This window comes from Aotus nancymaae, unplaced genomic scaffold, assembly GCF_030222135.1.
Source record: "Aotus nancymaae isolate 86718 unplaced genomic scaffold, 86718_ANA_hifiasm-v0.15.2.pri h1tg000059l, whole genome shotgun sequence".
In the NCBI taxonomy this organism is placed as follows: domain Eukaryota; kingdom Metazoa; phylum Chordata; class Mammalia; order Primates; family Aotidae; genus Aotus; species Aotus nancymaae.
Genome location: NW_026988473.1, coordinates 54,993,261 through 55,015,349, shown reverse-complemented (window position 1 = coordinate 55,015,349; position 22,089 = coordinate 54,993,261). Strand labels below are relative to the sequence as shown.

Below are 22,089 nucleotides of genomic sequence, written 5' to 3'. Positions count from 1 at the left end.
TGAAGAAGCAGGACTGTCTTACATGTTTTATGAGTGGGTCTTCACATGCTGAAATTCATGGGACAGTAATAGAATCTGCTTGTGCAGCACTGGGGCCTTGGAGGGCCAGGGTAAGGCTCAAGGTGTTCAGGAAGTTTATATAAGGAGAATCGGAGCAGAGAAACTAGGGTTCGGAATTACTAGGGGGACTTAGTCCTGTTTGTTACTGTCACCACTCCAATGCCTTTTCCTCACTAGTCCTTTCTCTCCTCTGGTATTTCTTACTGAATGATATTTCTACTTTCCTAGACCCTGGATTTGGGATGCAGAAGCCCCAGCTCTTGGTCCCTGTCATAGCCACTTCAAATGGAACTCTGGTCCACCCAGCATACTTCCTTCTGGTGGGTATACCTGGCCTGGGGCCTACCATACACTTTTGGCTGGCTTTCCCACTGTGTTTTATGTATGCCTTGGCCACCTTGGGCAACCTGACCATTGTCCTCATCATTCGCATGGAGAGGCATCTGCATGAGCCCATGTACCTCTTCCTGGCCATGCTTTCCACCATTGACATAGTCCTCTCCTCTATCACCATGCCCAAGATGGCCAGCCTTTTCCTGATGGGCATCCAGGAGATTGAGTTCAACGTTTGCCTGGCCCAGATGTTCTTTATCCATGCTCTGTCAGCCATGGAGTCAGCTGTCCTGCTGGCCATGGCTTTTGACCGCTTTGTGGCCATTTGCCACCCACTGCGCCATGCTTCTGTGCTGACGGGGCCTACTGTGGCCAAGATTGGACTAGCTGCCCTGACCAGGGGGTTTGTATTCTTCTTCCCACTGCCCTTCATCCTGAAGCGGTTGTCCTACTGCCGAACACATACTGTCACACATTCCTTCTGTCTGCACCAAGATATTATGAAGCTGTCCTGTACTGACACCAGGGTCAATGTAGTTTACGGACTCTTCATCATCCTCTCAGTCATGGGTGTGGACTCCCTCTTCATTGGCTTCTCATACATCCTCATCCTGTGGGCTGTTTTGGAGCTGTCCTCTCGCGGGGCAGCACTCAAGGCTTTCAACACCTGCATCTCCCACCTCTGTGCTGTTCTGGTCTTCTATGTACCACTTATTGGGCTCTCAGTGGTGCATAGGCTGGGTGGTCCCACCTCCCTGCTCCATGTGGTTATGGCTAATACCTACCTGCTACTACCACCCGTGGTGAACCCCCTTGTCTATGGAGCCAAGACCAAAGAGATCCGTTCAAGGGTCCTCCGTATGTTCTCATAAGGTAGCAAGTGAGACACCCTAGTGTTCTCAATACTACAGAAGGTGGGACTATTAGGATCCTATTGAATGCCTTGGTGATTAAAGTATCAAACTTACTGTGCTGTCTTCTTCCAGCAATTTAAATAGACCATGTATTCTGTCTCCAGGAATGTGTCAGTACTGAACTTATGACCTTGTCTGGACATTCTGAGAATGATTGCCCTAGTCCCTCTGCTATGATGGTCTTGGCTTTTCCTTCTTTCTCAGCTAGAAAATACATCTAGTTTTGACATGGGGAGGCTATAAAGATCATACCTCATGATTCATTCCAGACTTGAAGTATGATTTTAATGTTCTTGCCCCCATGTCCCATGTTGATGAATTTGTGTTGACTGTAAAAGTTATTGCAAATACCATAAAATGGTTACCCAGTCATAGTTAGGGGTTTTGAAGGTATTTGGGGGATAGTAATTAGAGAGACAGTAACAAGACAAGAAGCAGCTCACATGCAATGTTTAAGTTTCTGTATGTAGGAGGGTGTATTGGCAGATTTGTGAAATCTGTCATGTGCATCTGTGTGGCTCTATAAGACTATTTGTCCGTAAGAGTGCCATGTATTCTGGTTGTGGGTGTGAATGTGTGGGTGTGTTTATGTGGACACGTGCTTTTCAGTGTGTGTGTATGTGAGTGAGAGAGTGCACACGTGGACACATGGAATACGTGTGGGCTGTGTCCTGGTGACTGTGGTAGCTATGTCATGGCATGTATGTTTCATAAGTCATGTCTCTGATTGCACATTTATTGTATTTCTGTGGTATCTGTTAGTTGTTATATGATATGTGTCTACGTGAGAATGCTGGTGTCCATACTTATATCGTAGGCAGTACCTTTATGTGTATCTGGTAAGAATACATACTATCAAACACTCCTTCTGTCTGCACCAAGATATTATTAAGCTGTCCTGTACTGACACCAGGGTCAATGTAGTTTACAGACTCCTCATCGTCCTCTCAGTCACAGGTGTGGACTCCCTCTTCATTGCTGCCTCTACCTTTTCTTCAGATTTGTAATATGTGAGTGTGGTGCATGAGTGTGTGGAATGTGTAGTATTGGGATGCCTATATCTTTCAGCATGTTTGGGCATATGTCTACTGTGCATAATATTTGTGATATAAAACCATTTTGTGTGGTATATGTATTATTAGTGGTAAGTTGGTGAAATGTAATGTCTGAATTCTGTGTGCATATTGTTTTACTGATGGTATTTTAGTGCATAGGTTTTGTGTATATGTTTTAAGGCAAACTTTCTTTTTGTATTGGGTGTGTATTGTGTGACACAAGAGTGAGAACAGCATCTGTATTTCTGGGCATTGATTAATGTGTGGTGTCTGTATGTATCTTGGACTAGAGGAGGGAGATTGAAGAAGTCTAGCTGTGAGCAGCAGAAATAATTTCCCAAGTTGAGAGATGTGACTCTAAGATGCCCTGTTTTTTGGCCTGGGGTCAGCCTGGGTTATAGATCGGTCTGTGGGAAAGAAAGGAATCATGGTGTTTCCTCACTCCACCTTTTCACAGGCTGGACCACACCTTCATCCTGAACACAAGGATTTCAAGGGCTTTTGTCACCTCTTCCTACCTTTCTTGCCTCTGCTACCTGAGGCACTGGCCTCCCTAAACCCTGCCCTTCTGTCTCAACAGCAGGTCACGCTATCCTCACCTCTCCCTTCCCTTTTTTGCTGGTCTGTCAAAGCCCAAATGCCCATCAATGATAGACTGGACAAAGAAAATGTGACACATATACACCATGGAATACTGTGCAGCCATAAAAAATGATGAGTTCATGTCCTTTTAGAGACATGGATGAATCTAGAAACCATCATTCTCAGCAAACTGACACAAGAACAGAAAACCAAATACCGCATGTTTTCACTCATAGGCAGATGATAAACAATGAGAACACTTGGGCACAGGGAAGGACAGCACTCACTGGGCTAGGTGGGGGTGGAGGGGAGGGACAGCGCGGCCCGGGGAGGATGGGGAGGGATAACACTGGGAGAAATGCCTGATGTAGGCGACGGGGGGGTTGGGGAGATGGAGACAGCAAACCACCATGGCATGTATGTACCTATGCAACAATCCTGCAGGATGCAGGATGTGCACATGTACCCCAGAGCCCAAAGTACAAAAAAAAAAAATTCCAAAAAACCAAAAAGGCCTCGGTTGTAGGAAGTTTCTCCTGATACCTCTGGGAAAACAAGGGTGGAGGGAAAGCCAGTCAGCCTCCCCTCTATTGACACATGGAAACTCCCTTAAGGCAGGAAGCTGAAAAAACTAGCATTGACCTCATTGTTCATCTCGTGTCTGGTCTCACTGTCCTTCCACATGTCTCACCGTTTTGCCCTATTGGATGGAAGTAGAAGTCCCTTTGGCATTTTTTAAAGTCTTTGCCGAGTCTAAGTTAACGAGGTTAACGGAGGCAGCAGAGATGGCTCTGGGGTTCTGATAGCAAGTGTCAGGCTTCAGGCTCTGCAGGCACCAGAAGCTCTTGTCACCAGTAATTTTGATGTGGTCTGAGTTAGAATGGTCTGATTTGCCATTATCTAATTTTGCATAGTTTGAGTTAGCATGCCTTGTGTTCTGTATTTAAAACTTACAGTTGTGAAACTGATCAGTAAAAAATAAGGAGAGACCAACTACAAATTATGTTTTATTTATAGATGTAGTTTTTACTTATTTCAAAATATGAGGTATTTAATTTTACATTTAAATTGTTCTCCATCTCTCTAAAATGTTCTCTCACTATTTTTGCCCTTAAGAGAGAAATCATATGTTATTGGTCTTACATGCTGGTGTTGAGGGTGGGGAGGGTTAAAGAAACCACATCCTCTGTCCTCAACCAGTAACCAAGACCAGAGAGTGGATGGTTGGCAGAGGCACTGTCCCTAGGGACCTTGGTTATGAGTTAGCCAGACACAGGCACCAGAGCCTGGGAGACCAAAAAAAAAGATGTTGCCTAGGGCTTTGGAAAAAAGAGGATGGACCCAGTGGATTCCAAGCTCAACAAGGACCTAAATAGGGTCCACCAAAGGACAGAAGGCTGGACAGAAAGAACACTTCAGGATGGAAGTGGGCTGACACTTTACTGTGGAGTTTCTCTGCAAACTTCCTTTGCTGTTCTCCTGGTTGAGTTTGGTAAGCCTAAGAAAAGACTTGGAGAAAGACCCTCCGTGAAGATGCTGACTACACTAATGAGTTTCTTCTAGCTTTTTTCTACTCACCTTCCCTATCTAACTTCATACTGGGAGCTGGCATGAGGAGCCCAGTGACCCACCTGGGGAGGATGCTAGAGGCCCCTTTCCCCCTTGCCCCTCCTCCCCATACCCCCAGGCATATCCTCCCAGGGCATGGAAGCTGAGAAGCAGACCAAAACCACAGTGGGCTAGTGAGGTGTACCTGCTGATGAACCCTTTCCTTTGGACAGCATTCTGCCCCACCCTGCAGGAAGAAGCAGAAGGAGGGAGGGGGTAAGGCAGAGAATAAATAACCCCGACCAGGGAGGTCCAAGGGAGTAGGCGGAGACAGAGAGGCTGTATTTCAGTGCAGCCTGCCAGACCTCTTCAGGAGGAGGACTGGACAAAGGGGGGTCACACGTTCCTTCCATACAGTTGAGGTGAGTGCAGGAGGCCAGGGGCATGTCCAGGTGCATGGGTTACTTGCAGCTAGGGGTCTCCTGTTAGACATGCTGAGAGCATGAGAAGCCAGGCTGTGAAGAACCAGAAGTCGGAGATGTGCAGGAAGCCCCTGACTCAAAGAACAGGCAGCCTTAGCAATCTCTATGTTTGCATGTTGAAGAGAAGCATGTGGGTGTTGGATGTAGTTTTTCAAGCAGTTTTTCAGTGACTAGTTTGCTAGCATGCCTGTCTAGAGGCTGGCAGGGGCTGATATAAATGGGGACAGAGGACAGGCTGGGTTGGGTTTAAACTGGGACTGCACTGGGGTTGGGTTGGGGTTTGGTGTGTGAACAGGGTGAGTGTGGTTGACGCTTAGTCTATGACTGGGGATCAGGCTGCAGCTGGGGTGGAGGTGGGGGCTCTGAGTGAGGTCGGGCTCATTCTATGCTGTACATCAGGAGTCAGGCTGTGGCCAAGATTGGGACTTAGTAATCTTCCTGGGGTTCCGATCTCAGCTTGGTCTGTGTCTAGGATCAGGATTCAGTCTTCAGCCCATTTAAAAAGTAGATTAGTGTCCACACTGCAGCACCCCTTGCCCTGTACTCTTTACCCCAGCTACGCTAAGCCATGTTCAGCTTTCCAAACAGGTCTGTTCTCTTTCTCTCTGGGTCTTTGCATTAGCCAGGATGTACTTTTAAAAACAAACTAGTTCAGGTCTGTTGCTGAAATTCCCCCAAATCACTCATAATTAAACCAAAGCTCCTTGCCATACCCTGCAAGACCGTGTTACCTGATGAGGTCCTTGCCCTCCTCTCACCGCATCTTCTCAAACTCTCTTGTACTCTTGATGCTCTGCCCACCTTGACCTTCTTTTTGTTCCATGAATCCCCCAATCTCATTCTTGCTGGAAGACCCTTTTCTCTTGTTGTCTTCCACGGTTAGAATGCACTTTCCCTGGATCTTAGGATGGCTGGTGTTTTCTCATCACACAGCTCACATGTCACATCCTCAGAGAGGCTTTTTCTGACCCCTGTCTCCAGTATGAGTGTCCTGTACCCATCTTCCTCTGTCCTATCACTCTGTCTTGTCTTTTGTGCCCTTATCTTTATCTGAAATGTTATTTGTTTACTTTTTATTATTGGCCTCATAGTATGTGAGCTCCATAAGAGCCAACATTTTGTCTGATTTATCTACTGTTTCATTTCCAGTTTTTGACAATATGTTTTTGTTGCCTAACTGAATGTGGCTGTGCACCCTCCCCATTAACTGCCTGTGCCCCCGCCCCATTACCCTCCTGCAACAGGACCCGCAGTCATGGCTCAGATGTCACCTCCTCAGGGAAGCTTTTGGAGCCTAAAAAGCTTGCTGAACTACTGTTGTTTTGCTTCTGAGGCCCTATTGCTTTCCCTTGTCCCAGAACTTATTATAATGTGTTGTGATGGCTGCATATTTGTCTCAGTTTCTCCCCACCCTTGGAAGGCTGGAACTGTATCTCCGGTGCTCAGCAGAGTCTGGTACAGAAGTCAGTCAGTGATGTTGAAAGAATGAGTGCATTGATCAAAATCCCACTTTGTGCATTTCCCCTGCCTTACATTTGCTTGCAGCCAGAGTGGCTCCAAAGGGAACTGGTAACTAGGCACAGCTTTGCAGATCTTTAGAACACTTACCTGGTCCTACTCAGAGAGTGAGGAGCAGAGACCTGAAAGCTAGGAACTCTGCCTAGGATGGTTTTAGGTGGTCAGGCCGTCTTAGGTGAGTAGGGTGGGGCGAGGGCCTCACTTTGCTTTTTGGGAGTTAGAAATTGCACTCTCTCACCGTTGCATTTTCATCTTGGCCATTTTAAGAAGAGTGGCCAACACCTTGCAAGGGATCATCTGCTTTATTAAATACAAGCAAGGTGTAGGGCACAGCAGATGCAGATAATGTGAGTGGAAGTGATTCTGGGGCCACTACCCTCATGAAGTGTTAGGGAAAGGACTCTAAGAATCAAGTGACGAGCTCCTCTAGTCCTTGCCGGTCACAACGTTGCCCCTGAGATCTGCCTTCCCTCTGTGTGCCTGGGACTAAGAGCCAGAGGCTCCCAGGTATGTCTGGGCTTCTCTCCAAGGACATTCTTTTCTAAATATTCCCAGAGGCTGACAACAGTGCCAAAGGCCCCCCTCCATTTCTCCGGGCATGAAACATTCTGTGTGTTTAGCCCAGATAATCACAGTGACAATGAATCTCCTACTTGTTCTCCTTCCACACTGAACCTAAGTGGGGAGAGCTGGTCATGTGTCCTGAGTCAAAGAGGGGCCCCTGGACTCATGGGTCCTCAGTGTGGGATTCCTGGGAGATTAATATTGAAATAGCGCTTACAAACCAAAGTCCCTTCTTAAGGAGACATGGAGAGGGGTAGGGCAGTAGCTTGGCATTTTATAAAGCAATGGATTTAGCACTAAGGGATCTAACTAAAACCCTCAACATTCTTATCTGTCAAATGGGATTAATGATATCTGCTTGACAGGTTGATGAGAGGCTCTAATTAGATAATTAGGAAATACTTGGTAGAGGACAAGCATTTTAATCTCCATTGTGGGGCCTACCCATGTCACAGCCAGGGGAGTTAGGGTTGAAAGAACAGGTGAGTGCCCCAAGTTCCAGTGAAGGGGAGTCTTCTTTGCTTCCCTCTTGGTTTCCCTTCTAAGAGTATACCCAGGGCAGCTGTCCTACTTACCAAGCCCTTTGGGTAGATTTTATCAGTTTCCAGAAGATGCAGCAAAATTAAAGGCAGCCTAGAATAAGGGAAAGTGTATAGGCTTGGTGTGAGACTATCTAGGTTAAGTTTCTGCATTGCCAGTCACCTGTTAAACCCTGAGAATGTCATTTAATGTCTTGGAGCCTCAGTTTTCTCACCCATAATAGAGAGAGGATCCATAGTACTCACCTATAATATAAAGAGGATCCATGGCATAGCGAGAAGGGACGTTGATGACTTTGGCTCCTTTGCCTGAAGTTCTAGGTTAAATACGGTTTCTCTGTCTTAAACCTTCTCTTCCCAGCAGTTGAATTAAACACCCTCACCCTCTGCAGAGCTGTTCCCAGCTTAGAGATAATATTTATATGGATGGCACTATATAGTTTGTCACTTTGTAGGTGCTCCATAATCTATGTTTATATTATAAAAACAACAAAATTAGGGTCACAGGTGATCTCATTGTTTTCTTGGGTCAGAAGAGATAGGGCTAATAGGCCCTGGTCTGCCTCTCTGACTGCTTTTCCATGGATCTATGAGAAGGAGTTCTAGGGAAGAATGTGAAGATGGGCTGGGAGGAGGGGTGGACTAGCATTAGGAGCAGAGTTCTGAAGCCCAGAGGAAGTAAGAGGACTGAAGGCCTCCAGGTGGATTTCCAGTCTTTACAGCTGGGAGCTCCTGTTCCCCTATTCCTGAGAAAGGGCTAAGATGTCCTTCATAGTTCCCCAAGAAACATTCCTGAACTTGCTAAGATAGTTCTAGTTATTCAGAGAAAATCTCAGCACAGGGCTATTCCTTGGGGATTAGAGCAGTGTGTGGGCTTTCTAAAAAAAAAAATGCTTTGTTTATTTTTTCTTGATTGTGCCTTATTTTAAAAATAATTTAGTTCCGACTTCCTCCAGAGCGCCAAACCATCTCACTGAGTTCTAACTGCTAACAGTTGCTCAAGCTAGAAGGCCATCTGAAAGTCATCTGTCCCTCTGTCTGTCTTGTGGAGGGATTGTAGAACACTGGGATGCATCAGGGCTGGCCAGTCTAAAGGGCAGCACTTGGGCTCTCTGGCTGACTCTCTCTCCATCCCTTCATTTCTCTCCTGCTGTAGTCTTCTGGGGTCCAGGCTGATATTTTAGCCCCAGTGATAGCTGCCCGTTTTATACTCCCAGGCACCTCCTTCCCAGGCCAGCTGAATCTTCCCTTTTTTGATTTCTGGTGTCTTTATATCAGTGCCCATTCTTGCTATTGTGGGAGATTGACTGCTAGTAAATATGTGTGTGTATGACTGTGTACATAGAGGCTGAGTGGTGATTAAGGTGACAAATTTGGGAAATTGAAAAGTATATAAAATTTCATACATTTTCAGAGACCTTGGTTGCCCATTTTTGCCGAAAACAATGCACTCTGTGTACTCTGATTTAGTTTTTGCAATTCCTTTTGACATGCCTTATCTCATATAATTTCACAGCAGCACTATGCAGTTATTATTATTCTCTGCATTTATTTAGTGCCAGGACTTGTGTTCCAAGCCCCAGGATTCTGCTCACCACATTACTCTACCTTCAGAGGCAATAGTGTTGTGTATGCCCAGCCAGAGTTCTTTCCCAGTGTGTCTCCTGAGACAGCACATTTTTTTTTTTATCCTGGGTATCAACCTGCTCTGTTCATATAAAACCGATAGATGGCATGGATATCTGGCCCTCTGGAGTGCCAGAACCTTCTTGCCAATGTCTCTAGGTGAGGGATCTTGGGTCTATCCTGCTCTTAGGCACAAATTGTGCTGCATGTCCCCTTTGCATTTATATGGACCAAGACTTTTCAGCTGCTCTGTTTTTTTTTAAATATATATTTCTCTTGCCCTCTGATCCTTGGGTAAGAAAGGACTTTTATGTTTGACCCTAAAGATTATTTTTCTAAAATTAAAATTACTCTGCACTGACCTTCCAAACATTATTTCATCCTTTTCAAAAGTCTCTTTAGTTCAGTTAACAGGCAGTCCTACATATGCCCTTGGCCGTGTTAGCCTCATTAGATGTATACTAAGAGACTCCCCTGTTAATAAAACTCATTTTCATCTTCAACAAACATTAAACATTAATTAATAAATATAATAGGGTTTCTGGTGTTCAGGAGCTCATAATTCAGGGGAAAATATAGCAATTATTATAGTTATTATTATCAAGAGAATACTTTAAAAAAGACCTAAATACTATTCTTTTTGAGCACAGAGTGGTAAACATTTAATTATGCCTATGTAAAAGAAGCTTAGGAAAAGTAGTAGAGGAGAGAGACAGTAAGCCAGGCGTGAAAAATGAGTGTGGGAAGTCGAGGAGGAAGATCTGGGAGGAACAGTTTTTCTTGAAAAGAGTATGAGAAATAAAAAAGACAGAAAGACACAGAGTGATGGGAATCAAGGCTACATTTTTGAAATATCATGGACTCCAATGTGGCTAGATCATAGAGGTTGTGGTGAGGAGTGGCGAGGGAGAAACCTAGGCCCAGGTGATGAAAGACAGACCTTTAACCATGTCATAAGAAGTTTAGTCTTTATTCTGGAACCAATTTGGAGTTTCAAGGGTATTTTAAAAAAATAATAGGGAATGATCTGGTTTCATCTGGTTAGATTGTTGGGATTGTGTGGATGAGGAAAGTTACCCTAGAGGCATGGCAGTCAGGATCAGAGAACCTGGCTTGTATGATGGTTCAGGCCACCATAACGGAAAAAAACAAAACAAAACACTGGAGTAAGATGATTAACAGCAGCAGATATGATTTTTTGCATACTTACGACGTGTGAGGTATTGTGTTACATGCTTTACATTCATTATCTTATGTAATCTTCACATTGACCCCCTATTAGGCAGGGACTCTTATAAACATTTTAATGATGAGGATGCTGAGGCTTAGAAAGGTTAAATGATTTACCTCAGATCACACAGGCCTAGGGGTTGTAGACTGGGTTTAGAATGCAAGATTGATTTCAAAGATCATACTCATAACAGCTATACAATACTGCCTCTGGGAGAGTTTATTTTTTGAACATGGAGAGTTTGATGTGCTTGAGAGACAACCAGGTGACCCCTTTTAGTATGTCTTCAGAACTATGAACTTGGCTTATAAAAGAGAATTTTGGGTTCAATAAATAGGTTTGGGGATAGATTGTTTGTACAACAAAAATGGATTTACTGAAGGGGATGAGATGCCCCGGGAAGAGAGTATAGAACAAGAAGAGCACTGAAGACACAGTTTTGGAAAGGAGAATGAAGATCCAGAAACGAAACCAATAATTAGTGTTTGGAGAGAGGTGAGGAACAGCAGGAGAGAGAGGGAGAAGCTCTAAGAAGAAGGAAACAGCTCCCATTGCCACATGCTGCAGAGAAGCTGCAGCAGCAAGAAGGGACGTTAATGACTTTGGCCCTCTTTACCTGAAGTTCTAGGTTAAATATGCTTTCTCCATTTTAAACCTTCCCTTCCCAGCAGATTGAATTACACACTCTCACCCTCTGTTCTACTATTCATGCTCCTAGTGTTTTCCCACTACTTTCTGGTCTGAGGAAATCTCTGAATCTCTGGGTGACTGCTTGATGGTGGTACAGAGATTTGTGACACATCCTGAGATCGGGAACCTCTTCTGATGCTGGCCATGAACTCTAACTTATATTCAGCTACTTTCTGGTAACCCATGCAGAAACTCCTACCCCAGCTCTCAAACTTTCAAGGGTCAAATCTATTTAAAAACTACAATATACATGATTTAATAAATACAGGTTGAGTATCCCTAATCTGAACATCCAAAATCTGAAAGACTCCAAAATCTGCAATTTTTGAGTGCCAGGATGATGTTCAATGAGAATGCTCATTGGAGCATTTCAAATTTCATATTTTTGCATTAGGAATGCTAATCTGGGTATGTATAATGCAAATATTGCAAAATACAAAAAAATCCCAAATCTGAAACACTTCTGGTTTCAAGCATTTCAGAGGAGGGCTACTCTGTAGTAGGAGCACATGAATATTTGTAGATGGAGGAAAGGAAGGGAGGGAGGGAGTCAGTTCACTCTTTACAGACATGCAATCTGAGGTGACCCAAGTCTGACATTTCCCACCTCAGCAATATCTTCTTATATAAATAATTTTGTATAGTAAGATTCAGTTCATTTGTAGACTGAACTCTGCTATAGGATTGATTATGCTTCTAATGCCATCACCCCTCAGGGTTAGCATCTAGTTATATAAATCCCACTCTCTCAGGTTGGGTGGGTCTCCTAGAAGCAGAACCTGAGGTGGGGGTTCTTGTCCAAATGACATATTGAGGGAGTACTGTTATGAGAAGAAGAAGGAGGGAATCCTGGTAGGGCGGGGAAGAAAGCTAAGCATGGCTGTGGTCTCAGCTGGAGACTAGTTTCAGCCTTGTTCCTTGGAAAGCTCTGAAGTACAAATTGCATCGAAGTATTTGTTGCACCCGGAGGCAATGTTACACCTGGAGTCCTTTGGTACCCTTATGTCAGGGAGCCACTGGCCTCTAGATGTGCATCAAGGGGGCATAGTATACCCTCCTGGATGAGGTGCCTCCCATTTGACCAAGGACAATCCTCTGCAAAGAGGAGGAGGTGTGAGCCCTTAGCACTCAATACTCAGTGCAGATGGGAGATGGTTGCATTGGCTTTCTGAATGGGATATGGCTGGGACACCAATGGCATCCACTATAGCCATCACTCCTTTTCTTGAAATAAGCTGAGTAGTCTGGACAAGTGTAAAACTTTGGGGGTCATTTGGACAAGAAGGAAATGTAGAATTAGAGTTCAGGATTAATTTGGTGTCAGTTTTTTGTTGGATTAGGGTTTATCATAATAAAATAGAATATGAATTGTGAGTTGAATGTCATAAATTCAATCTTTAAGATTGAAATGGTTATTAAAAGGTCAAATCTTAAGTTAATGTTAAAGTCAGGATTAAGTCTAGAATTGGGGAGATCATTAGATTAGTGATGGAGTTAGGTTTCAATATTAATCTGTTATTACTAGTATTACACTTGGACTGGAATTTTTTTTAAGGATAGTCAAATGATATGCTTAGAATTGCAGTTATTATTAAGTATAGGGAAGCATAAAGGAAGGCTAGGATAGAGGAAATTATGAGATTTTTTTTATCAGCTAAGACTCTTTTATATTCAGTCAGTAGCCTTTCTTTGGAGAACTAAATGATTTGGAATATGCTTAAAATTTTTGTCTTAGTCTTTCACTTGCTACCAGAATTAACAATACAGGTGGGGTTAGTAAGTAGGACTGGATGAATTGTGTCTGGTCCTTGAATTATGTTAGATTACATTTAGAAAATGATTAGAATTTGCATAAGAAATGGAATTAGAGTTTGAGTTAGAGATTAGGATGTCAAGATAGAGTGAGGTGTGGTATTGAGATTCTCAAGGATCTGACAATGGCTTATCTTTGCATTCCAGCCTCTACCCGCCTGGTGCTGGTCACAGTTCAGCTTCTCCATGATGGTGGGTCCCAATGGTAATGAATCCAGTGCTACATACTTCATCCTAATAGGCCTCCCTGGTTTGGAAGAGGCTCAGTTCTGGTTGGCCTTCCCATTGTGCTCCCTCTACCTTATTGCCGTGCTAGGTAACTTGATGATCATCTACATTGTGCGGACCGAGCACAGCCTGCACGAGCCCATGTATATATTTCTTTGCATGCTTTCAGGCATTGACATCCTTATCTCTACCTCATCCATGCCCAAAATGCTGGCCATCTTCTGGTTCAATTCCACCACCATCCAATTTGATGCTTGTCTGCTACAGATGTTCGCCATCCACTCCTTGTCTGGCATGGAATCCACAGTGCTGCTGGCCATGGCGTTTGACCGCTATGTGGCCATCTGCCACCCACTGCGCCATGCCACAGTGCTTACGTTGCCTCGAGTCACCAAAATTGGTGTGGCTGCTGTGGTACGGGGGGCTGCACTGATGGCACCCCTTCCTGTCTTCATCAAGCAGCTGCCCTTCTGCCACTCCAATATCCTTTCCCATTCCTACTGCCTACACCAAGATGTCATGAAGCTGGCCTGTGCTGATATCCGGGTCAATGTCATCTATGGCCTTATTGTCATCATCTCTGCCATAGGCCTGGACTCACTTCTCATCTCCTTCTCATATCTGCTTATCCTTAAGACTGTGTTGGGCTTGACACGTGAAGCCCAGGCCAAGGCATTTGGTACTTGTGTCTCTCATGTGTGTGCTGTGTTCATATTCTATGTACCTTTCATTGGATTGTCTATGGTGCACCGCTTTAGTAAGCGGCGTGACTCTCTCCTGCCCGTCATCATGGCCAATGTCTATCTGCTGGTTCCTCCTGTGCTCAACCCAATTGTCTATGGAGTGAAGACGAAGGAGATCCGACAGCGCATCCTTCGACTTTTCCACGTGGCCACACACACTTCAGACCCTTAGGTGTCAGCGATCAAACTTCTTTTCCATTCAGAGTCCTCTGATTCAGATTTCAATATCAACATTTTGGACGACAGTATTCAGAAAAAAAATTTTCCTTGATAAAAATACAACTCAGATCCTTCAGATATGAAACTAGTTGGGGAATCTCCATTTTTCAATATTATTTTCTTCTTTTTTTTTTCTCTCTATACAGTTATTAATACCCTGGCTTGGTTGTGGTTGGAGGTTTATTACTTTCCATTTTACCATGCAATCCAAATCTAAACTGCTGCTACTGATGGTCCACAGCATTCTGAGACAAGAGTAGTACATCTAAAGAACATTTGCCAAAGGCTTAAGCATGGCAAAAGGAAAATAAACACAAGAATATACTAAAATGAGATAATCTAATTTAAAACTGTAACTTCCTCTCCAGGACTCCCAACCACATTGGATCTCAGAAAAAGACTGTCTTCAAAATGACTTCTGCAGAGAAGAAATAATTTTTCTTCTGGACGTAGCACTTAAGGGGAAGATTGGAAGTAAAGCCTTGAAAAGAATACATTTACCTACATTAATGAAAGTTGACACATTCTGCTTTGATAGTTTTCACAGCCTATGGACACCGATTGGACACTAATTTTCCTATTTAATTTTCTAATCATCTTTTTAATTTAGGCAAAGATATTATTAGTACCCTTATTGTGGCAGTGGAAAAATTGATGTTCAGTGAGGATCAGTGAATTAAATGGGGTCATTCAGGTATAAAAATAAAAAAAAGACTTTTAATGCCCAATCTCATATTATGTGGAAGAACTGTTAGAGAGACCAATAGGATAGTGGGTTAGAGATTTCCAGAATCTTACATTTTCTAGAGGAGGTATTTAATTTCCTCTCATTCATCCAGTGTTGTATTTAGGAATTTTCTGGCAACAGAACTCATGGCTATTGATTATTGTCCTGGTCCAATTGTCACTTTACCTGTGTCTTGGAAGCAGAAGTGATTACCAGGTCCACCGTTATGGAAGGTTCTTATACAGAAAGTCTGGCATGGGGCTTATAGCTATTTGTTTTTAAAAGTTCCATAGGTGATTCTGATAGGCAACGAGGTTAGAGAGCCACCAGTTACAATGGGAAGTGTGGAATGGCAGGTGCTGAAGACAACATTGGCCTTTTGAGTGTGACTGGTAGCTGGAAAGTGAGGGAATCTTCAGGACTATGCTTTATTTGGGGCTTTGTGTAGTATGTAACAGGGACTTTGAGACCAGGAAAGCAATCTGACTTAGGCATGGGAATCAGGCATTTCTGCTTCTGAGGGGCTATTACCAAGTGTTAATAGGTTTCATCTTCAACAGGATATGACAACAGTCTTAACCAAGAAACTCAATAACAAATACTAACACATGTGATCATGTATGTGGTGAGATTCATTTTCTTCTTCAATCTTCAGATTCCCTGATATGGATTCTCATAACATGCTTTCATCCCCTTTTGTAATGTATATAATGTTTGGAAATGTCTATTTAATACTTGTATTTGCTGCTGGACTGTAAGCCCATGAGGGCACTGTTTGTTAGTGAGTGTCATCTCTGTTCATCATTGATTGCTCTTTGCTTATCACTGAATCCTCAGCAAAGGGCCTAGAACATAATAGTGCTTATGCTCGATACTGGCTATTTTTCACCAAACCTGATTCCTTCCATCCTGAACACACAGCCAGGCCATTGTCCAGCCTTTGAGTTGGGTTTTATTAAATTCTAGCCATTACTTTCCATGTGAGTGGAAGTGACATGTACCACTTCTATACCTGGCTCATAAAGCCCTCCCATGTGCAGTCTTTCATGTTGACATTAAATGTAACTTGGGAAGCTATGTTTTACACATAGCAACCACCAGAATCCTGGATTCCTAAAAAAACTGTGCAGGGCCAAACCTCTGTCATTTGCAAGTCCCCCTTGTATTTGCATCAGGCAGTTGGATAAGTGAAAAATAAAGTACTAGTGTATCAAGTCTCTGAAAATGATCTTATTGTTCTTAAAGTATTCTAGCCTTGTAAATAAAACACTAATAGTTGTTGAATAAATAGATTAAAAACTAAAGGAAATAAAAACTGAAAACTGAAGGGCTCAGGAAAGACTGCTCTTCCTCCTTCCAGAGTAAACATAAGAGGTATAAATTTATCAAAGGAGGAAATATTTCCTTACATTATCATAAATATCACAAAGTCCTTATTAATCATTGTGACGTCAAGCTGTGTCTCATGTAGGTTTCTATTAATTTGCTTTGGATTGCTCCCATCCCAACTTCTTAGGAAACTTACATTGTTATCTCTTCTCTGTCATGGATGTTCAACCTCACTCTCTCAAATGAATCATTCCTAGCATTTATCATGTTCAAACCTTCCATATTAAAAGCAACAATGACAACAACCAGTATAACTCTGTCTAAAACTCCTTTGTCTCTTCCGTTTAATAGCCAAATTTCTTAGAGAAGTTATCTATAACTTATTTTCATTTACACATCTCTCATATAACTCTTCCACTATTCCAGTTTAGTTTTGGCCTTGGTCAAACTGCCAAAGAACTTTTACTATACATCATCAGAAACCTCTGTGTGTCTGAGGTTTTTAGTTTTTATCTTCCCTGATTTCTCATCAACATGTAACACAGTTGACCACTCTGTTTCTTGATACATTTTCTCCCTTTGTCCTTTGTGGCATCACACTCATGGTTTTCTGTTTATATCTCTGTATACTTCTCAGTTTCCTTTGCACATGCATTCTACTCTGCCTGGTGAGAGAATATAGTGTAATCGAATCAGGCCTCTAATTCCTACACAATTAATACTTGTATTTGCTGCTGATCTATAAAATTTGAGTTGGCCTCTAATTCCTATGCAATCACACACACACACACACACACACACACACACACACACACACACCCCATTCAGTTTGCCATTTGTATATCAGTGACTTAATTTGTATCTTTAGACTAGATTATTGGGCTAGTATAGAATTTTAGGCTTGCAAGTCTAATGTCTGTGTAACCCAGACATTTGGATGCTTTAAGCTCAAAGTGTCCAGAAATCAAATTCATGATATTCTTTGTGCAATTATATTCATCATTCATGTTTCATATATCAGTTAATCTTGCCACTGCTAATTCTGATGTGCAAGCCTCAAACCTAGGACTGAAACTTGGCCTTTTCTTTTTCTTCTCTTAACCTTCATCTTTAATTCCAAATAAAGTTATAAAATTTCTACTGCTTTTATAACTTTGATCCCATATTTTCCTTTATTTGTATCTCTACTCCCCTAATCCATGTTATGATAAATTCATCTTGACTATTTCAATAGCCTTGTAACTGGTATATTTACATGCATTATAGCTTTAATTCAATCTGTTCTCTGCAACACAATGTAAAACCCTCTTTCCAAAGGCAAATGTGATCATGTCAAAACCACTCTCTCTTCAGCTATTTAATACTGTTAATATTTCCCACCTTTTTGGTTGAACCCATTTCTATTTTCAGGCTTATCTTGAACCATGGGCTCCTTGCTCATTGACTTCCAGTCCCACTGCCTTTTGTTTCTTTCCTTTGTTTCACCATACTTCCTCCTTTACAGGCTCTTTGGAGACATGGTTTTTTATGCCTAATACGCCTTCTGCTAAACATTCTCAGTTTTATATATATATATCTTTTAACATTCAGACTTCCCCTTAATTAACACTTCTTGAGAAAACTCATTCCTTACCCCTTAGGGCAGGTCAGATACCCTTACTGTATACGTTTACAGAACCATCTATTCTTAATTCACTTATGTAGTCATTTTTATAGGCAGAATTCTAAAATGACCCTACAGAAATGTCCTGCTCTGGCTTCCAGAACCTTTAAATATGATGAGCTGTCACTCCTGGGATTGTGTTACATGCTATATCACACAATTGGATCTTCAGATAGGGAGATTATATCCCCATGGGCCTGGTCTAATCACGAGACCTTAAAAACAAGACATCTCTCTAGATGGTGACAGAAGAAGCCAGAGATATTCAAAGCATGGCAAGGATGTGATGTGCTGTTGCTGGCTTGACGATGGAGGAGCATGTGAGAAGGAATGCGGGTAGCCTAGGGAGTGGAGGGAGGCCAACAGAGAGCAATGGAAAAGTGATTCCAGTGGCACGGCTTCAGGAAACTGAATTCTGTTAATAACCAGAATGAAAGTGGTTTCTTCCCCTAGGCTCCCAAATTAGAACCCAGTCAGCTGAAACTTTTATTTTAGCCTTATGAGAAATCCATCCATATTTCTCTTAAGGTTAAGAAGGTCACCCATACTTCTGACCTTCAGAATATGAACTAATAAATGGGTATTGGTTTAAGCTGATTTTTTTTTTTTTTTTTTTTTTTTTGCTGCGCAGCAATTGGAAACTAATGCAGTCATCAAATACATTCTTAGTGCTATTAAAATGAGTGTGAATCCAGCACTGAGAATGCAACGCAGAACAAAGGTGGTTTAAACTCCTCCCTCATGGAGTACACAATCCCCTGAGGGAAGAGAATCCTAAATGGATAGTGCTTCATGCCATTGCAAATTTATATTTCTATGCAAACACATTTAATTAGTGTGTCTTCCTTCCACAAGGATCAAGTCTGGTTTTTGTAGCATTCTAATCTTGCCCATCATGTAACAGAGTGTCTGGCTCACAGGAGTCACTAAAGAAAAAAATAAAGAACTATTCATTAATACATGAAGAATAAAATGCTCCAAGTCAGATAGCTGATGTGAATGAGACAGTTGTGACAGAGTTTGAGTAAGTTGTGGTTTCCTGACTCTAAAGCTTGTGTACTTAAACACTATAACGTATCATTCTACTTACCCAATGCAGACACTACATACTGAGATCCTGTGAAACCGACCTCACACGTAGTAGGAGGAGTAGTGGCACAGGTGAAGAGAAAGACGCACATGTCCTTACAACTTCACCTTGTAAGAAAGTACATTCCAGCAGAAACACATAAACAAATCTTAGTATTTATTCTCTAAAGCTCTTTTTAGTTCTTTCTTTTTTTTTTTTTTAAATTATACTTTAAGTTCTGGGGTACATGTGCAGAACATGCAGGTTTGTTACATAGGTATACACATGCCATGGTGGTTTGCTTCATCCATCACACTGTCATCTACATTAGGTATTTCTCCTAGTGCTATCCCTCCCCAGTCCCCCCACTCCCTGCTATCCCTCCCCTATGCCCCAACCCCCCGACAGGCCACGGTGTGTGATGTTCCCCTCTCTGTGTCCATGTGTTCTCATTGTTCAACACTCACTTATGAGTGAAAACATCTGATGTTTGGTTTTCTGTTCTTGTGTCAGTTTGCTGAGAATGATGGTTTCCAGCTTCATCCAGTACTTATCTCCTGGAGGTGTGAAGGACATCACTTCCATCACAAAGGCCCAGGAGATGCCCTGTGGTGAGAAATTAGGGAACTTTTCTTGACTAAGAGAGAGTACTTAATTCCGTCAGTCAGCTGTATTGCATCTCTCATGCCTCCAGTTCATCTACCCAATGTAGCTGAAAACTTTCTCACAAATGTTTACAATTATTTATGTGCATTTTTTCCTCTGAAGGACCAGAAGCTCCCTAGAGGAAAACATCTCCAAATTACCTCTTAAAAAACCCATTGCTTTATCCTGTTCAAAATAATTTATCATCAAATCTTCAAAATAATTATTGAGCATCTGCTGTTCCACCAACAGCACTAGGCACTGAATATCTGTTGGCACCCTCAGGACTTACCATCTAGTTGAGTGACAAACTATTGTATACGTGCAAGAAGCAAACACAGTCCCTTGAATAATCCGGAAAGGAGAATTAATGAGACAGGATTTTCTGAGAAATTATGTTTATACTTGACAAATGAGAGGAGCAGTTAGAAATGAGACACGGGCATGGGGGGAATGAGGACATTCCAGGCAACGTAAAAGGTACTTGGGAAAGCCCTGAGGCCAGATAAGAGGTTAAACTGATAGTCTTCCTGGCTCCAGTTTTGTTCATATGTCCAATGCCCTTCTAATCTACAATTTACACTACTAAGTCATAGTAAAAAAGTAATGATTTTTATGTACTAGATACAAACCACTTAGCATAGTACGTACAGTCCTATACAATCTGGTCACCTACTCCTTCATCCCTACCACTCCCTTTTCTTGCTGTATGCCACAGGCACGCCTATGAAGACATAAGTGATGGAGACATAAAGAAGTACAGGAATGCACACCTTTTCACAAACACTTTTTCTTTTTCAAAATGTGGAGTCTTCTTTTCATGTTGCTCTTTTGTTCTAGATTTTTCTCTTATTTAATTCTTAGTTTGCCTAGAAATACTCTAAATTTTTCAAGGTGAAGTAAAAATTATTTTCTCCTTTGTGGCAGCTTGCCACACATTCCCAGACATGTTCTGCCAATGACCAATTTGTAGTCTCTAGCAATCTTTTGAGAATAACTTTATTATGTAACTTACTGGTTTGTGGTCTGGTTGTGTCTCTACTTGCCTTTCTCCTGGCACAAGGTTGTGAGCTTTCGGCGACGAGGGAACACATTTTATTTATTTCTCAGCCTTTCATCCTTATCACTTCTTTCTTAAAAAGTAAATGCTGAACATAAATTTGTAACACGAATAAACCTATGGGCTTCCCACTGTCTTAGCACAGATTAGGGATTTTCAGTGCTCGCTGGTTCTAACAGGTCTCTGTGAGGCTCTAGCAGTCTCTTTTATGTTACCCAGGCCTTAAGATACGTTGTAATTTCATCAGCCTTGGCCTTTCTTCCTCAGCATCCTGAGCATGGCCTCCCTGATGGGCTTGGACTTCACACCGTAAATGATGGGGTTGAGCACAGGAGGTATCACCAGGTACGCATAGGCAACAAGAGCATGTACAATGTGGGGCAGGTGCCTTCCAAAACGGTGCATCATGGACATGGTGATACCTGGAACGAAGAAGACAAAGACAGCCAGAATGTGGGAAACACAGGTGTTGAGGGCCCGGATGCGCTCCCTGGGAGAGGCCAGACCCATGACTGTGCGCAGGATGAAAGTATAGGACAGGATGATGAGCAGGGAATCTATGCCCCCTGTAGATACAACCACATAGAGTCCGTAGCATATATTGATCGTGATGTCAGCACAGGCCCACCTCATCACATCAGGGTGGAAACAGAACGAGTGGGACAGGATGTTATCGCCAGGGCAGAAATTTAGACGCTTAATCAAAAATGGCACAGGGAAGAGGCACAAGGTAGCTCGAGCCACAATGGCCAGCCCAATCCTGACGATGACATTATTTGTGAGGACAACTGCATAGCGCAGGGGGTTGGAGATGGCCACAAAGCGGTCAAAGGACATGGCCAGGAGTACTGAGGACTCCACCACAGAGAAGGAGTGCAGGAAGAACATCTGGACCAGGCAGGCATTGAACCCAATGAGCCGATAGTCAAACCAGAGCACAGCCAGGGTGGTGGGCAGTGTGGACAAGGTGAGGCCCGCATCAGTGAGCGCCAGCATGGACAGGAAGTAGTACATGGGCTGGTGTAGGCTGGAGGTCCTCTTCACAGCCAGGAGGATCAGGCAGTTCCCAGTGAGGGCCACAGTGTACATGGAGGAGAAGGGGATGGCGAGCCAGCTGTGAATGGCCTCCAGCCCTGGGATGCCAATCATGAGAAAAGCAGGTGGCTGGAAGAAGGAGATGTTGACATAGGACTGTGGAGGGAGCATCCTAGGAAGGCAGCTGAGAGCTCCGGAGAGATGTGAGCTCTTCAATCTGGGCAGATAGAAGGACACTGATAGGACACCTGTCAGTAGGAAGACATTTATTTGTGCTGTGTGGACTTTTTCATTAATTGTTTTTCATTTTCCTTAGCCCTTGCTCTGTATTATTAACTCTTCCAGGAATGTGCAGACATTAACTAATAAGCATTCGAATGAAATTCAAATTCTCCAGGGATAATGTAAGTCTGCTCT

General features: G+C 42.8%; 3 protein-coding genes across 4 annotated transcripts; 2 read left to right on the top strand and 1 right to left on the bottom strand.

Moving 5' to 3' along the window:
- The first annotated feature begins 302 nt into the window (after positions 1–302).
- On the top strand, positions 303–1,265 carry LOC105720349 (olfactory receptor 51D1). Its single transcript, XM_012456817.2, has one exon. The coding sequence runs from the start codon at positions 303–305 to the stop codon at positions 1,263–1,265; it is 963 nt and encodes a 320-aa protein (XP_012312240.2).
- Positions 1,266–4,351: 3,086 nt separating this feature from the next.
- On the top strand, positions 4,352–16,888 carry LOC105720351 (olfactory receptor 51E1). 2 transcript variants are annotated; one of them, XM_012456819.2, is made up of 2 exons: positions 4,352–4,436; positions 13,102–16,888. In XM_012456819.2, the coding sequence occupies exon 2, from the start codon at positions 13,141–13,143 to the stop codon at positions 14,095–14,097; it is 957 nt and encodes a 318-aa protein (XP_012312242.1). In that variant the 5' UTR covers positions 4,352–4,436; positions 13,102–13,140; the 3' UTR covers positions 14,098–16,888. The 2 variants fall into 2 exon arrangements, with proteins under 2 accessions (XP_012312242.1, XP_012312243.1); XM_012456820.2 differs by lacking the exon at positions 4,352–4,436 and adding an exon at positions 4,831–4,914.
- Positions 16,889–20,880: 3,992 nt separating this feature from the next.
- On the bottom strand, positions 20,881–21,843 carry LOC135270218 (olfactory receptor 51I2-like). Its single transcript, XM_064365576.1, has one exon. It carries the CDS (start codon positions 21,841–21,843, stop codon positions 20,881–20,883), a length of 963 nt encoding a protein of 320 aa, XP_064221646.1.
- Between the last annotated feature and the right edge of the window lie 246 nt (positions 21,844–22,089).